Source organism: Pundamilia nyererei, unplaced genomic scaffold (genome assembly GCF_000239375.1).
Source record: "Pundamilia nyererei isolate P.nyererei 1_Seehausen unplaced genomic scaffold, PunNye1.0 scaffold00004, whole genome shotgun sequence".
NCBI classification, from domain to species: Eukaryota; Metazoa; Chordata; class Actinopteri; order Cichliformes; family Cichlidae; genus Pundamilia; species Pundamilia nyererei.
The window spans coordinates 6,023,890-6,042,642 of record NW_005187405.1 but is presented as its reverse complement, the minus strand read 5'-3'; the positions used below and the strand labels follow the sequence as shown (position 1 = coordinate 6,042,642).

At 39.5% G+C, this 18,753-nt stretch overlaps 1 protein-coding gene across 1 annotated transcript in view; it reads right to left on the bottom strand.

The window, feature by feature from the left end:
• Positions 1–18,753, bottom strand: part of arhgap21b (Rho GTPase activating protein 21b) — a 36,630-nt gene that overhangs the window by 11,527 nt on the left and 6,350 nt on the right. The window contains exons 3-9 of the mRNA XM_013911572.1: positions 13,153–13,335; positions 12,973–12,994; positions 8,881–8,976; positions 8,307–8,385; positions 8,172–8,226; positions 2,195–3,767; positions 31–171 (exon numbers count right to left, since the gene is read on the bottom strand). Coding sequence (XP_013767026.1) covers positions 31–171; positions 2,195–3,767; positions 8,172–8,226; positions 8,307–8,385; positions 8,881–8,976; positions 12,973–12,994; positions 13,153–13,335 — 2,149 coding nt within the window. The remainder of the gene's footprint in view (positions 1–30; positions 172–2,194; positions 3,768–8,171; positions 8,227–8,306; positions 8,386–8,880; positions 8,977–12,972; positions 12,995–13,152; positions 13,336–18,753) is intronic.

Sequence of the window (18,753 nt, the reverse complement as noted above, 5' to 3'; positions counted from 1 at the left end):
GGTAGGATTTTCATTATTTGTGGCTTTTACCTTGGTCATGTGACAGCTGGCGTCGAATGGGAGGACATGGTGAGCCTTGACCAGAGGGAGCTGTGGATGGCGCAACAGATATAACAGCAGAGGGTGGAATAGGAGCAGCTTCCCGGTCAACACTGGGGCTGACTGGCTCATCTATGAACACAAAGCATTTAGTGTGAACACACAGATGCAGATAAACATCATATATATTCTATAATATGATGCGTTTCCAACTTCAGTATCTGTCTGCAAGAATGTACAACTGCTGCGCTATGACTCACTGATCTGTATCTCAATAACTATGATCTGTGGGATTTAGAAAGGGGGGGGAGAGAGAATCACTCTTTTTGTGAATCCAATAGCTAATGTGCAGCAACACATCGTCATCTAATGCCTTTTCCTTTTTAGCAGCAAGAAAGAGAAGGAAGTTTTTAATTCTCAAGTACCACCCACTCTTGGCACATCAAGTCTGAAACTGCTCAGAGTACAAAGCTGCTCTCGGCAGCCATGGGGCTTTTGGAGCTAAATTTAAAAGCAACTGTTCTAGTTAAAGCCTGAGCCCAACTTTGAAACGGGGCAACGGAAAAAGGATGTCACCATCCCCTTGAAAAGATTTCTTCAGCTACTTTGCTAAAGTTGTTTCCATCACTAAATTTAAAGTCTTCCATCCTTTTCAAACATCTGATAAGCTCAATATAGGAGGAAGTAACACTTCTAATAAACAGCACTCTGCATGCAACAGCTCATACTCCTGACAGACAAGAAGAGGGTGGTTCTAGCTAATCCTAAGCAATTTTCCCAGAAACCCAAAATAATCTGCAGGACCTCCATGATGGAAATTTACTGTTTCCATGATAAATTCCGTCTATTTAAAAAGTCATCTTTTTAAATAGATGGAACAAATCTGATAGTTATTCAATAAAATTCACATTTTTAGCAGACTGATACAAGAGGTAACAAAACAGAATAGAAAGTACCAGCTAATACTGTCTAGTCAAAATAAGAAACTATATTATTTAAGTAAAGTGAATTTATCCCCCTGTTTCAGTCTGAAAACAAATCCCTTATAAGTCTTTGTTATTGGGTATTGACCATTTCGCTGAAGAACAAAACTCAACAAGCACAAACAACAGTAAAGCCCAAAACAAATGACGCAAAATCTAACTGCAAATAACAGCTTATCCCCTCTCACCGATCCCCTTTCTACCATTTTCTGTGATTTTTAGAGAGACACACGAAGAGGCAGACAGATGGACAGACAGATCATAATACATAATACATACATAAAGAGAGACAGATGGAGGACACACAAAAAGACCCAGAATGCAGAAAAGAAACAAAGGGGAAAAAAATTTTTGTAATACCCGTCCCTCAAAAAATTGGGACGGGTCCTCTTAAAAATCAAAAGGTCATCCATCTGCATTTCATCAGTATTGTCTCTAGAAATGTAATAATAGCAATATCCACATTATTCCACAACATTAAACAGAGTGACTGTTCCCTTTATTTATGATTATTATATTAATGCAAACAATTACATTTTGACCGTTTTAATTCTCATCAGACTTAAATGCCCTTTTTAAAATGGCAGACACACATAGGCAAAAGCAAAACACTGCAAGAAACTTGACATACACTTAACATGTTCATAGTAAGATAGTTACTTTAGAGATAACAACAATTTAATCATCACAAAATCAATTTTGTGACTATTTAAGTGTAATGTATCTGTTTTGAAGGGAGAACATCCAAGAAAACAATGTCTCAGAGAAATTCAATATAATCTAAAAGGCTTAAACCATCCTTCACTCTGCCCTGGTTAAATCAAACATCCCACAAACACACACTAAAAGCCGCAAAAACTGATTAATATCATCTTCCCAGGGAGATTAGTTTATCTGTAAACACAGCCTGCATCTCCCCACCGCTATATTTACACACACCGAATCAGATTAACAGTGAAACCATAGGTGTCAGTTAACCTGCAAGCATCGGAGTCAGCTTTCCATCCATCCACCACTTGTGAACTGATTTTTATTAGTGCCTATAGTGCTAATGCTATTCAACCATCTACAGTATTGGTACTACTGGTCTGAACAATGTTACTACGGTCTGCGGTTGTTGCCATGACAACGAGCAGCAGCACAGCAGCAAGGCTTACTACGGATTCTCTTACCGATGAATGGAATGGAGTCCAGAGACTCGTCCAGGTTGCTGGAGCAGGAGGTGTTACACCGTTCCCCAAGGCGGCGCATTTGGATCTCTCGACGTGCATCGTTAGGAAGCCAACACGCCACCACATCGGCCGTGGAGTCACCTCCATCGTCATTGACAGCCAGGATGTAGGAGGGTTGCCGGAGGGGGCTGGGGTTTTTTCCAGATGGAGCCTTCTCCCTTAGAACCACGATACTCTCGGAGAGGCTTTGCCCATTTACTTGACTCTGGGAATCTGAGTGAGGTGGCTTGAGGATGCTAGGCCTCTGGGGCATCTCTTTGGGAGCAGAGCATGAAGAAGATCTGGGTCCTACCAATGCTGCATCTCTGCCTACCTCAACAGGTTGCATGGTTTCAGCCCGCACCCTGCTTTGAAGTTGCTGGAGAGCTTGGCCTGCAGGGCTAACTTTGCCTGAAACTCTTTGGTCAGCGAAAGAATGTTCAACACTTGAACTCTTTGCAAAATGTAAGGGTCTGTCAGAGAGCATGGGTGAAGAGCGAGTTTGAAGAGAATCGTGTCCTTTAGTATACAGAGAAGGGACTGGGGGCCCCCTCATACCGCCACTGTATCCCACAGAAGGCCTGTAGACCATGGCCTGCCTGGGAATGGCTTGCCTACTGAGCCTCGTACCTTGGTCTGCCCTTCCATATCCCCCTCTCCTGTCACTGGGCCGGGCCAGCTCTGCAGGGTCCACATAGTCTGTGGATCGGGCCCGGGATTTGTGAACTAGGCCATCTTGGGACACGCTTCGAGGGGGCCAGTTCCTTGCATTACTAATCCTCTCTGCACTGCTCATGCGATCCTGTGAGGCACTGCGAGGGGCAACTTGAAGGTGGTGTGGAGGTCCTTGGTATGACCGGTCATGGGAAGTACTCCTTCGCCGTATCACCTTAGGACCCCAGTCTCCCCGCATAACATGATGAGTAGGGCCAAAGCTGGCCTGACCAGCAGCTCGTAAACTGTCCAGCCTCTCCTGGATAGTCCGACTACCATGAGAATGGATCCCTTTGTTGTCAATGTACTCCCTGTATGTCTGGTAAGTGCGCCAATCAATGCTCTGGTGGTTTCCTGGGTAGTTTGACACCTGAGCTCCATATGGAACCATTCCAGGACCACCGGGATAGACATCTGCCTTTCGAGGTTGAGGATACTGGGCCAGTGACCCAGGCCTCCCCCTAACAAAGGCAGGTTCCATAAATTCCATCCTGTGTGCTGGAACCATGCGCCCCATATGGGCTGTATTATGAGGAACTACCACTGTCCTCACACTGTCATTGCGCATGCACACTGCTGTTTGGCTCTTAGGATACGATGCCAGAGGTGGTGTTGGAGGCACAGTAATCTCCTTACGGTACCCATGGTCTGGAGGTGCTGTTGGCGCTCGGCAGACCTGCCCCACCGAGTCTGTCGGCTGGGCCATGCCCGTAGGCTTACAGTCTACTCTGGGGTAGCATACTGAAGGTGGATCAGGAATGTGACAGGCATTTCCGCTGTAGCTACTGTGGCCACGGAGGTAGGCATCCTGGGAGTAGGCCTAGAAACACAGCAACAGAGAAATGTTTATAACAGATGAGAACAAGTAGCAATTGCAAAGTGTGCATAACACACGTCAGTTCGATACTAGCTACTTACAGAGAAGTCAAGCGTGATATTACAAATGTTACTGCATGTATGTGTGTGGGCAGTGCATGTTGCAGTGTGAGTGAACGCGGAGGCGTTTCAGGCAGTTCAGCTGTGTCAATGCTCTTCATCTGCTCCTTATTTAGAATTCTCATGGTAATAACGTAGGCTAGTACAGTATATAAACCAAAGAAGAAAATTTTTAACTAAAAGAAACAATGTTTCCAACACATTATTTTATTTTATTTTTTTAAATGGTACAGTGTGGTGTACTGGTGCTTCTACAACATTACAGCCTGTGTTCTCCAAGCTTGTGGTTACACAACAGCTGTCCTTTTTAGTATAAGGAAAAATGTCTCGCCCATCCAAGAAACAAACATTTACCACAAACGCTAACACCAAAAGATAATTGGCAAATGGTGCACAAGCCTACTGAACTTATTTAGCCCCAACAGTGACACTTTCTGTAACACCAGTATATTAATAAGCTAACCGACTGGTTTATGGGAACAAAATCGATAACATAAAAACTGTCATAAATGGACATAAATGTGGAAAGATAACCAATGTTTCCATTTACCCACCTCAGACTGACAGATTACAGCCTCAGACTGACAACCGGTTCCTATCGCTCACAGAGAAACTGCTATATTTATCCCCCTGGTTATTATCCAACGTTCGGAAAACCATGCTCCATACACATGCTAATAAAGTCATTTCTAATAAATACAAACCTAAACATAAAACTTCTTCTAGCACATTAAACTATGTGCTGTTTATCTGGTATACTCAGCATACTGTACATACAGCAAAGCATGAGACCTGTAAAGGTATGAGGACTTTGATCCCAACAGCCTTACAACCTTTCATAAAGCTGTGTGTTTCACAGAAATCACTGACTGACTCAGTTCTTCCCTTTACAGTTCAGAGGTCAATGGCCTTTATCAAACTAATGACATCTGACATGGAGAATGAAGAAGGGGCGAGGCCTTGCTGAGATGCCAGCTGGATGCCTACTGAAGTGTTCAATCTAACAGGTACTGCAGGCACAGTGCATCGCCCATTTCTACAGTCTACACATTTCAATCATGAGCACGGAGCTGAGTATTAAACACTCATGCGAGCCAACTGAAAAGCAATCATGTAAAACCTGAAGTCAACATCCAGCAGTAACAATGACACACACGCATGACATATGCAAAATGATACAGCAAGCACAACACGTCAACATCAAGAGGCTACCCAGTGTTCTGTTTCCTTACCAGATTAGTAGTCTCCAGAGAAATAGGCTGCCATCACAGCGTGAGAAAACGAGAGCGTTAAGAAATCATGGGAGAGAGGGTGGAAGAGAAAAAGATGCCAGCAGAAGAAAATGCACATGTTGGGAGAAACAAAACAGATTCATCGGGGAGAAAACATGAATCAGCCATAGCTGGGCTTGACATGCTAAAAATATACTAGAGCTGCAGTGGCAGTAGAGAGGGATGAAGAAGGAAAGATGAAGCAGGGGGTTGCCACGTTACGACCTGCCTATGCCAGTCTGTCCTGGGTGAGGTGACAAGAGCAGAAGCTTGCCTCTCATGCTGCTCTCATGTCTTCACGGTTTTATCCATATTCAGCCAGAATATTACGCTAACTGAACAAGGTGCCTCCAGTCTATGTCTCCCTCTCCTTCCCTTTGGTACTGCTCACATGACAGAAGCAGCAGCTGCTGATTATACATTCAGCTGTGATGGTACAGCTCCCCTCCCACTCCATCCTCCTCTCTCCCTCTCCCTTAGCATCAACCTGTTCAAAACACAGGGCAGTCAGCTGATTTTATCTTCTGGTTTCAGCTCATCATTCATCCTGTTCCTTTTATTTCCCACTCTGCTGTATTTTCTCCGCTCTCATGGTGTGCCGTCCTCTTCCCTTTTCTGCTCCTACAATGTTCAATCCATCTCTTTGCTAAGCAACTGCTGCCTGTCTCCAAGCACTGAGTGTGCTGCCTCCTAAAGTGTAACGTCTTGCTGCCAGCACCTCCAATAATCCTCTTGTTCTTATGGACAGTTCCTATTCGTGCCTACATCAACATATTTTTGCGCGCGCGTGCGTGTGCGCATGTTTGCCATTTGCAACACTGCAACCATGGATTTAACAACACACGTGTTTGAGGCTGAACTGTGTGAATGATTACAGATGGGAAAAATGGAGGCAGGAGGGAAAGAGAACCTATCAGGGAGAAGGGGTGGAGTGACAGTCAATTGGTTACTAGAAAAGAACTGTGGGAGTAGTCAAGGGAATGTGACCAATAATTTATTTCTCTCTGATATTTACAATGTTAATTCTAGTCGACTCATTAAAATGCTATACATACAGTGTAACGTTTTACATAACTTGCCTGTTGTGGGAGAAATGTGAAGCTTGCAGAGAGATGACCATTTGCTAAACAGGATTTTGATATTGCAAAGGTGGATGCCAAAATAAATGATTCATTGAATTAACCATCAAATTTATTATGAGAATTTAATCTAGCCATAAATGACCCCTAAGGAGTTTTTCTAGGTAACACAGAGAGCCCAGCTCGTTTATTATCTAACTAATGAACAGGATGTCAGATAACAACAACCCCTAGGGAGAGTATTCTTTAGCTATTTGACAAAGCACTTACAGTAATTTGCTATAGATATGAAACAGATGAGTACACTTTCACTTTTGTCTGACTGTGTAAAATGCACAGTAGCTTCAAAGAGCTGCCTGCAGCATGCATGAAAGATTAATGATGAGATCTCAAGTGTTCATAGGTATGAGGACTTATCTCTGCACGTTAAATTGTTTTGGGGACATGCAATACTCACAAAGAACAAAGACAAAGGCAATATATGAACCCTAAATATTGAGCTGTGTGATTAGCACACAGGGTTCACCCGTTTTTGGGTGAAAAGCTGGAACTACCACCATTTTTGTAATACCTAGATCATTACTAATCAATTTTTCCTCCAATCAAAAACCGTAAAAAGAGACAACCAAAAAAAAAAAAAAAAAAAAAAAAAAAAAAAGCTGGATTGATTGCTAATTAATGTTAATCAGTCTCACAAACTAAAATAACAGCAATAACATTACCAAATCATACAGCAACTGATTCCAAAATATAAACTTCAAAATACTGTATTTGTTTACATTTTAACTGGGACTCTCTTGTGTTTAAACCTTCTCATTTTCCTGACTCTTAATCACAAAGTGCTGCCACAACTAAAGCTGGTTTTTAGCTCACATGCAGCTTGGAGGGAGGGCATTAGCTTCCTGTTACCAGTGCCGCTTCATTGACACTGGTAACAGGATAAGCACTGATTAACTACAGCTGATATAATTCAAATGTGATGTCGGCCCTTTTAACCAGCAAAAATGCATTGCATGTGCTACCTATAAATGCAAACTATTCTAACACCGCCAGAATACTTTCTATAGCGATCTTTATAAAAATTAAAAAAAAAAAAAAATCTACACCTGATGCATGCATTTTTTTTTTAAAGTTATTATTACTACTACTATTATTTTAGGAACTGGATCCACAATTGAACCAAACTATCAGCAACCTAATTTTAATGGTTTCATATTTCTTTCCATAATATTTGAACTCAGTTCCCATTTAGCTTTCAGCTAAAATCAGTCCTTTTTAACATTGCATTTTCTGAGAAGTAACAGTAACAACATGCACAGGTTACTGTCGTGGATTTGAAGCATCACTGCCACTTCTTGTAAACCACTTACTCCACTTTTAGTTGTATTACAAACAATAAATTCATTATCTAACTTCTACCTAGAAGTAAACAGCTGAGCTGCAGAGAACATTTATCCACAAATGATGAGAATAAAACTTCTTTTAAAAAACAGTTGATGTCTTTCATTCCTTGGTTTATTTTTAATGTGCATGGTACTTTGTATAAACCCAGATGTATAGATGAAATAAACTCAAAATATATGCGCTATTTAGATTGGCCTGTGTGTCAACAAGTTAAATGTATTTTTTAATAAAGCTTCCTTTACCGCTCCTTTTGGGCCATTTCAGCGGTTCTGTAAGCAGCACTTCTGGAGGACAGAAAGGGTGCACTGGCCTGATTAGGAGGCCTAGATAGAAAACTCTGATGGGATAAGCTAGCTTGCCTACATCTCATAACTGCTGTCCCGACATGAACACCTTAAACTAGAGCAGCTCTGTCATAGAACAGAAGTTATTACAAGGCTAGAGAAAAGAAGAGCACTCTTTCAAAAAAACAAAAAAAAACCAAAAAACTTTTTAAAGCTAATTTTCAAAACAGGATTGCAAAGGAAAACTTACCAGTTGCAGTACATCCTCATCTTTTGGCATTACACAAAGTTCAAGGAAGTCACCACTGCAGGGGAGCAAAAGAAGTTTTAAACAAGGCAAGTAAATCAACAAGCATGAAGCACACAAATTCATACTCAGTCTTACCTGTCTTGGATCAAAGATATAACCTCGCAATAAGCTTTCCCAATGATGCTTGCTCCATTCACCTTCACTATTCGATCACCTGATAGAAAACAAAATCAAAAAGAAAAGGCTTGAGTGACCTCAGTGACAGAATCCTAGGAAAACTTCAAGCTCTTTGTGTGAGGGAAACATGTGCTCATGACAGAAAGTAAAGACTTGAGCACATGACTATGACTTCTTAGTAAGGAAAAAAGTAACATAGTAACATAATGAAAGTTTTCAATAAGTGTGGTTGAAGGGTTCCGTATTGACTAAAATCCTTAAAATCATTAGGGTACCCGGCAGAAAGCAGCAGGCCTGGCTTATGTTGTGCATAACCACGAAAGGAATGTCAAGACAACTTAAAACTGCACTCCTTGCATTTTTGCCCCTATGCTTTCAGTAGGACAATATCATAGAGGAAGTTGCAGACTGTGTTACTGTAATATTCCTCTTCTGTTGTAATGCTGTGGCTTCCAAGAAATTACACCCCCATGAACAACCTCTTTTTGGTAGTTTTTGGTAAATAATGATGACTGGCTGACATTTGACAGACCTGTGCAAAGTCCAGCGCCATGAGCAGGGCCACCTTCCTTGACCTGCTTCACAAAAATAGTGTCCATTGGTTCCAGTCTATTTCGCTGCCTTCCTGCTGATAGTAGAGAACAGAGTACACTTATTTATAAACCATATGCAATACAAACACATGAAAACCTTTCAAATGTATTACAGGGTAGTTCTGAAAATTTACTCTTAATGAGGTTTCCAACTTCATAACAGAGAAAATCCTGACAAAGAAAAGATTTATAAAACCTTCAGAGAAGAAAATCCTAAATGTTTAGTACAAATGACAACAATTTCTTACCGAAGTACAAGCAGACCTATGATGTAGATTCATTTTTTAACCTTTGCCCTTTTTTCACAACTAAATCTAAAAATTTGGAAAAACAAAAAAACAAAAACAAAAAAAACCCAAGCTGACCCCAAGACGTAAAATTGCTTTATAAATTGTCACATATGAGAACAGAGAGGTTTGTCACAAGCTTTGGAAGGATGCAAACCAACATTATGCCTGGATAGTAAGCTGTGGTCTGTCCAATTCTTTCTCAGTTTTCAATAGACATGGTCATTAACTGATTGAGAGAGGGAGAAAAAAAAATTAAACAGGGAAGTGGAGCTTTGTGATTTTAGGGACAGTGATAAAAGAGAAAGAAACCCGTTTGGTCATGCAGCTCCTGTCTCCTAGCAGCTGCAGAGCCATAGAAAAGAGGAAAAAAAAAAGGGGGGGGGGGATACTAAAACTAAGACGAGGTAGAGTGACAGTGTGTTCAGCTGCCTCAACTCCCACTCTTTCCTTATAAACTGAGCAAAAGCTCTGGGCACAGCCAAAGAGTGGCCCAATCGTTAACATTCTGCTAGTGAGTCATCCCAAACTAGAGCAGACAGAAAAGCCAGCATGAGAGCGGGCGTGATAGTATTAAAATACTCCACATTTGTTGTTGTTTAGAAATTCAGACATGATCTTGTAAGACACCCAATGATCATGCCACTGACAGGCCGATAAAGCTAATTATTTTTACACCAGGCCAACCTCAAAATGTATTTATTTTTTTCTCCCCCTCCTTTCCACACACCCGTAATTACTCATGCAGAATCACATCCTGGGGACATTATGTAATATAGTACAAGACTCCCATACTGCTACACCAAAAGGAGATGCTCCATCTGGTGGTATTCTGAGAAGTTGCAAGTCCTAATTTCTTCAATGAAGCCATCTAAAAATGCCACTAAGAACATCTAGATGCATGTTGGGAGTTGCACTGAATAAGAGACAGACTAAAACAAATGGCAGTATTAATGTCACCAAGGTATAATAGCTCACACATAAGCTTAGCACCTCACTAATCCCGTTGGCGCCAAACCATTTCCTGTGCATAACCAGCAATTATCAGATCACTGGTGAACCCAAACGTGACCAGAGCCATGACAGAGCATCTTTGTCTTGGGAAGAAGCAGACTCTTGTACAATTTGTGAATGGATGGTGATGTGGCACACCATAACCACAGCACATCCATAACTCGGATTCTTTTTTTGGGGGGGGAGGCTTGTTGGTTTTAAGTAAATTCCCATTTCCGTCTTCAGAATAACAACCAGCCTTCATCTGAATGATCAGTTATGTCAACAGCAAATTAGGGTGGATGCAGTGTTTTTAAGACTCACTGAGGTCTAATTACCAAATAACCCGAAACCCGATTTTAAGGCACAAAACTATGTTTATTAAACTGTTTAGAGACGTTGGGGATCGTCCTAAAGGTCATTTTCTTTTTCGGATAGTTCACATATACCAATTCTCTTGTTTGTTTTTTAACATCCTTGTATGAGTTTCTATTAACTTTAACATTTAACCTGGATGTGGTAAAGGCTAGCAGCAATAAGACAGCCACCCTTAAACATAAGTCTGTTGCTGTAATTTGCTGTTTTCATCCATATCCATTAAGGTCAAGTTCCTTAAATGACTTAAAAACTTTTGAGAAAACTCTTTATGATTCGTTTTATATTATTAGTGTTTCCATCACCTTTTCATGTGAAGGTCATCTATGCAATGAAGCTCTTTCTGTAAGTAATTCTACTTCATCCAATTCTTCCCACATTAATTTGCCTCCTACTGTTGTCCCGACAGATTTTTTTTGCAAAAATACACAAAACTGATGGGACCATTTGCACAATAATAAAACTGAGTTGCACTGTAAATAAACCTATAGAATACTGCTTTGGTGTATTTTTATTCTGAATAGAGAAATACACGTCAAGAACTGATTCATAACAACAACAAAAAAACATCAGTGGTACGACAGTGCAGCTTTATCCTCCACGTTTTGGGGAGGCAGCATGTTTGTTTGTTTGCTTGCTGACTCAGACTGGACTGAAAAGCCCTCAGGTTGGCTTTTTTCTTGCTGCCTGTGAGCCCCTGTGAGGAGCATTATAAAACTACCGGGATTCTTTAATATTCTCCAGCTTACCTGATCCAAAGCAGCAAAGCGCTGGGCAGAGTGCTGGGCTTCTAAAGTGTTTCAATTTTGGGCGGTGAAACAGAAATAATATACTTTAATGGCACCTTGCTTTCCTGTAATGTTACTTGAGGTTTTATATCTGAACAATAAGCAAGCTCAATATCTGCTGTATAAAGTATCAGAAAGTGTTCATAATAGTTTTATTAGAATAAACACCTAAGAAATTAGCTTGGAAAGACATCTCTGATTTAAACAGTAAAGTGTTACAGCTTGAAATTTCTATTTGGCCTAACTTGTTGAACTGTGAAGGGAAAAAAATACCCAGAGGTGAATTTCCTTTTTAAAAAGACCAACACTCTTAAAGATGGCCACTAAAGACATTCTTCAGAAATATTAGATTTTGTTCATATTAGCCACTAGACACTAACACTTAACAACTTTAGATCGTGATCTTCCGAGGACTTTATGGGGCTTTCCATTTTGTAAGAAAACAAAACGATTACTTGTACATTTACCGTAATAAATAACTTCAACATGTGCGAGCAAATTTACATGGCTACTTTCCAGCACATGTTTTGCTTTGCCATGATTATAAATGTCTCATAGATTTACTGACACCCACAAAAATAAGTTGAGCAGATGGACCAACGTTCTTATTCAAAATAATTGGAGCAAAATTTAAATGAAATCCATTCTAGCCCAACAGGTACAAGTACATGCTCGGTGTCCATTGAAGAATGACAACACAACATTGTTTGAAAGATCTGAAAATACTTCTTGCAGTTTCAGTAATTGAATCTAGACATTTTCAGTCTCACTTGGCAAAAACTCAAGGACAGTGCATTTCCTCAAAACTGGCCTAAATCCCAAAAAATACTTACAAACAAATAAACATTACAGGCACTTTTCTAATTTCTCTTCTTCTCTACTTTCTGTTTCACTATATCACACTTTAAACAAAGCATGTGACGTATTGGTAACTTCAGGCTACTCCGGTTATTCTGGTCACATACCGAAAAGGTAAAAAACAGTAATGGATTGACATACGTCTGCCATAGACAGGGTGTGAATATTTATAACGACGAAACCAAACCATAACACTCACTGTCAAACACAGCTTGTTGAAAACTGAGACCATCTCTTTCTAAGGGCATGAAAAAGGCTGAAAAGCAGCCAGAACAAAATGTGTAGTGAGGAGAGTCAGAGCAGGACAGAAAGAGGTGGTGCTAAACAAACCTTTCACAGAAACTACATTGTACCCAATGCACTTTATGTACACATAAAAAAGGAAAAGCTTGGTGTATTTTACTGCATATAGTAACTATCTTTACATAATATAGTATTTTGGGGTTGTTGTTTTTTTTAATTACCAGTCTGTTCTTCTTATTTTTTTTTTCTACTTTTGTATTGTTTTCTAATACATCTCTAATTCACCTCTTCCTTTTGGCCCTTGTGCTGCAGTAACAAGCTAATTTCCACAGTGTGGGATTAAATAAAGTCTGTCTACTCACTACGTTAGAAGAAAAAAAAAAAAAAAAAAAAGAGCTGAAGGGTGGATGCAATTCAGATGAACTGCTCCGTTTCAGCAGTACTGAAAGGTAGGAATAAGAAGAAACAGCTGAATTTTTCTGCTTACCTCTGCGGCCATGATCTTCCTCCTGTAAAAGCACAGAAATCCTCAAGTGACTTTGCTGCTCATGGTCAGAGTCTTTTCAGTACTAGGCTTTTTGCTGACTTAATGCTATCTTATGTGATAAGAGGCAAACAATACTCAGGTCAATAAAACTCATGAAAGTTTCTGAGATGTGAAATCTACCGGAAAGTAGTGCAGCGTTGACTCCGGCGGGTACACAATGAAGTGTCGAAGGGTGAAGCCGAAGCCTTGGGATGTGCGATGCAAACGCACAGTTTTCGGCCTCGGCCATGAGAATGGCTCGTCATCTGTTGGGTACGGCGCTGCGGCCGAATCAGCCAAGCTCCTCCACTCTGGAGTGTCACTCTGAACAAAGAAAGTTTTAAGAAGCAATTGAAAAAAAAAAAAAAAAAAAGCATCTTTTTCTAAAGAAGATTTAAAATAGTTCTGATTAAAAAATTTTTAGCTACATAATCTAGGAATGGGCACAAATAAAAAGATAAAGTTAAAGTTAAAAAACAAAAAAAGGAAATAAAAACAGAACTGCATCATGTGTTAAAAGCCCCCACAAATTCCCACATCAACAAACATCCTTTTCAGAGGAATTACTGTGCATTAGCATAGGGTCATTCATTTCAGCTTAACATAGTGTAGAGGAGAATGGGCTTATGAAAAACATTAGGGGTTGCCCAGTGTTTACCATCAAGTCATTTCAGAGTATCCCATTTACACAGCTGGAGTAGAGCATGTCAGGCTTTAGACATCACTCCTGTGTTTACTGACTATTTATAGCTTCACACCTTTGTGGTATCGTGTTTGTAGCAACGCCTCCTTTATACAGAACTCCTCCTTTCAAATATGCACTACTATTTCAGTTCGCAAACACTTTTTGGGCCATCTCTCATTAGCTTTTGAAGGATGGCCCAAAAAATAAATACAATTAAAATCTACAGCGTCGTTAAATGACGCAAGCCTGTTACTTTCACATCACTGCACGTTTTACTGTTTGTGTTTGCAATAAAGGCAGCATCTGCTGCGTAAAACACAATGTAAATGCGGATAAATTATTTATTAGTTTGTTCAGCAAGTCCACAAATGTCTTTGTGGCTTTCACTTTCAATGGTATATTATCAAGTATCTTGCCTAATAAGTCATCCCCCAGTGAATGCAAGCCTTAAATGGTTTTGTAATCACTTATTTTCCTCATATTTGTCAAACTGTGAGGACAGGATGCACAAACACAAGAAGCATGTCCTTTTATTCTCACTGTTTTCAGAATGTATATGCAAAATACATTCGACTTTTTCATTGAAATTGTCTTAAAGAATAAATACAAACATTAAAAAGTACATCAGATATAAATATAGCATTGCAAATATATAGCAAATATAAATAAAACACTTCGACAATAATGATTTTAAAAACACAAAAAGAGCTTAACGCTTTGATTAAAATCCATAGGCTCACACTTTTTGAAAATTTCCAAGTGAAAATAACAACTTCTTCATATAATTAACAGCTGGTTTCTGTCACTTAACATAACAGCTTATAAATCTGTCCTACATAACCTCTTTTTTTTTTTTTTTTTTTTTAAACTGACCTCAAGCCAGTGTTTATACCAATCCTGTCATTCTCCACTATAACTTTCAGAACACCTCTATCCAATCAGCCTTGAAAAGTCTCAATAAACATAAATAAATAAATCTAATTTCCTCATCCTGTCTCAAACCCTCCCCCTCTCCACTGAAGCACAGACTTTCCCCAACAATGTGAAGAATTTGATGAGCTTGCATTCAGGCCATTTCTGCTTGGGCAGAAATGTTAAACAAAATGTCAGAAAACTGGGAGGAATTACATCCATTTTCAAACAACCTATGAAAAGAATTTGAAAGAATTTGTTTGTACACATTAAAACAAACAAACAAAACTTGTTTTTGTTTGTTTTAAGCAAAACCAAACAGCTGTTGCACACAGTGATGAACGGACAAAACAAACATTTCAAAAAACAGTTTGTCAGCACAGACCTAAAACTTTCCAACTTTCCACCCAACTACTCTTGAGTACTTCGCAGACTGATCAGACTGTCTCACACTCATTGACTCTTCTCAAATGTTATGCATGCCTGAAGGTGTATACCAAGTTAAGGCATGTTACACTGTGTTCTCTACAGCCTTCTTAACAGTCTTATTTGGCCACTTTGACCAATATATTGCTGAAAGGGACAAACTATTTGAAATACATTTTACTTCAAGCAACATCACAAGCAGGGCACATAAAGGTTTCAAATGTACACAGGATAAGAAACCAGAGCACTAATAGCTGGCTGGGAAACAGAGCTACAGGTGCAGCTGACACCCATGTGTTTTGATTAAACCAGCAGAACAGGTTTTCCTTTGAATGAGCTTTGGCTGTACTGTGATACCAGCACTTCCACATTAAAGTCTATGTCTGTATGAGCTCTGGTTGTATTAAATGTGTGCCCAGACGACTGTTTCTGGTGATAGGACTGGATGTTTGAAATGCCTGCACTGCTGCCCTTGTGTCTCCAGGGCAAGTCAGCCTCAGTTTACTGGATCAGATTTAGCAACTTGTCCAGAGAACAATTTCCCAACCTTTGATCTTTAGACATGGTCTGGCCATGCAGTGTTATCATTGCCACTCGCATAGTTATTAATGATGTGCCATTCCAGTAAATTCTAGATGGGCATTTCCCTCACTTAATTTAAAAAAACAAAACAACAAACAACAAAAATGGGTATTGTTGTGGAGGAGTTGTATCAACCTCACAGTTGATACCACTTTTAAACAACTGTGAGAAGAGGTCAAAGGGGAAGCAACATAAAAGAAAATCATGACTTGTGAAAAAGGGGCTACAAAGAAAAGCACATGAAAGGAACGTCCACATCAAAATATGACACACCTCTCTTTCCTGCCCACAAATGAATGCCTCTCACCTATTTATGAATCACTAGAATGCCAGACTGTTTGCACTGGGTGAGGCAGTTTGGAGAAGGTTTGAGAAGGCATTTGCTAATCTGGTGGACGTCTGTTGGAAATTAAAAGTGACCAGACCCGCATCTCAAATTTTGCTGCTGTAAATAATCACCAGAGGAGCAAATATCAAATATTTAGAGGTTTTAGAAAATTGCCAAGTAATTTTAAAGAGTTCCTTTTTTATTCTGAATGAAGGGTCTAAAAGTCAAAGACAGCCTGAGAAGCTGGAAAGACAAAGACAAATGCAGTATTTGAGTTTTTAATAGTAGTGTTTCAATATGTTTGAGCTAATAACTGCTTGATCCAGCAACACCGTCTGCACACTCAGACCAAGCTAAATGTGAAGACGTGTTGCTCCTTTGTAAAAACACATTTCTTTCCTCAGTTTCCTCAGATGCTTTTGTTTTTCTACTAAGGGAAATATTACCATTACTGCTCTATAAAGTAAAACCTAACCCAGTTCCATATATTGATCCCAAATGTTGACTAAATCTCTAGTAAGAACCACTAAAATTATCAATTAAAAAAAGAGGGGTAAGAAAGACTGACAGATAAGATTACAGTAGATACAATGCATCTACAAGAAGACAGACCCACCATCACTCTTCTGCTTTCTCCATGTTCCTTGTTGCATCTGTACACTGTTGAGTCCTACCATTTAAATGCTTCCCTGGGTAAAGAATGGCCACATAATTAAATAATGTGACAGTGGAAACAGTAACACTACTGCAGTGCACGAGCATTTAAAACACCAGCACCCTGTGACGTTGACTCTGAATGGGTCGGTTGTAGGGAGTTCAGTTAGTGCATCACATTGATACCTTGTTTATGTTAACGTTTGTACTGTAACGTTTGTGTTAGCTTACCTGTCGGAAATTTCTCAGGATCACGCTTGCAAAAAGGAACACCTTTTTAGTTCTGCTAGCTAATGAGTGAAATGCGATAGTAAACCAATACACTGTCAGTTAAACAGCATAATTGGCATTGAACACTAAACCATATAGGGAAACTATGACATGCAACCAAATTTGTGATTAGTAACGTTTTTTTGTTTGTTTTTTTAATTCTGTTTTGTCCTGTTTTACTTGTATTAATCAAAGGCGTGTAGCTGATTTTGTCCTGTAAAGACAAACTCAGCCACATGACTTCAGCCACTCTGTCAAATGGCTGAAGTCATAACAGAGCGCATCTTTAGCATGGTTATTACCAGCTGGGAACATCATCTCACTCCACAGCATGTACACTGCAATTGTGAATTCATGAACTGAACTGAATCATCTGTAAACTTTGCAAACTTGTTATTTTGGACTGAAAAAAAAAGTTTTTTTATTGAATTTGAAGCTTTATTTTAACTTATTGACAGAAGCCATTTTTAGTTTCCTAATTACACACTTTAAAATAAAAAAATACTACTACCACTTTAATTTTTATTACGTAATTTTTTATTTACTTCATTTTTATTCTGACGGCCCTATTGAATATTGATAAAAATACACATGTGATTATTTTCAAATTCATTTGTTTCCTGTGTCAACAGGGTGATATTCACAAGTGGGCAGAATTTAGCAGGTGAGGTACTGGAGCCTAAAACAGGAGGTTTGCCCCGAGGAAGCGAAGATCAGAGTTTTTGAAAAAAAATTGTTGACTAATCAAATGATCAAAGACAAACTGGCAGATTAGTCGACTACATTGAGAATCTTTAGTCGCAGTCCTAATATTAAGTACGGATCGCACCATACAAGAGCACTGAGATGCCTTAACATATCAAAGACCATACCTTGTCTTAATGCACAGACAAAATAAGTGTCTTCAGAAGTAAATGTTCTTTGACAAATGACACAGGAGTACATACACTGTTTCAAGTATGCTGAATCCAAAGAACAGGTGGTTATCCCCCAGGAGTTTTTATGCTGACTGCACCATTGGTGCCCCTACCACAGAGATTAGAGAGCAGTTTTCACATAAAAAACTGATATGCAACAACATGACAAGTGTTTGTTAACAAATCTTATGAAACCACACTGCGAGGCCTGTATGTCTGAAAGCCTCTGCTGACATCACCAAATCAGACATTACATGCACCACATGACATCAGCTTTCACATAACCTTCAAATGTGAGGAAACATAGTTCTCTGTGGGCTGCTAAATTCTACACCACATCCCATCCAAACCAAGCACTTAGCTGTGAAAAGCCTAAGATAATGATACAGAGAGCCACTGGTGAGCACTGGGCGTTCCAGCCTTGTACTGCAGGACAAGGTTAGGAGAAGTATCATTACTCAGTCTACAGTCTACACAGACACGTGGTGCATTTTCTGCACGCCACACTTCTACTTGTAACATATGGATGAGAAGGAAATGACTGAATGCCATTTATGTGGGATTTTTTTTCCCGTATGCTGACACAGATCTGTGTGGTTTGGAAAAAAAATTACCTTTTTGAAGCTTCGTTCAGTACAGTAGTTCCCCAAAAATTTTTAAAGTAAAAAACCAAACAAACAAAAAACAAGTTTGCAGCCCACATCTCACAGTTTTAAATCAATTACTGACAATAAAAGAAAAGATTTACACTGAATTTTACTTAAACAGGTGCAAATCATCAGTGAAACCGTTCTCTGTACTGCCTTAGGCTACGTCCACACTAGGGCTGGGCGATATGACCCAAAATTCATATCTCGATATTTTTTAGCTGGATGGCGATATAAGATATTTATCTCGATTTTTTTTTAAAGCCATAAGTTAAGAACAAAAAGAGAGTTCTTAGTCACACTGTGTCCCAGATGTCACAC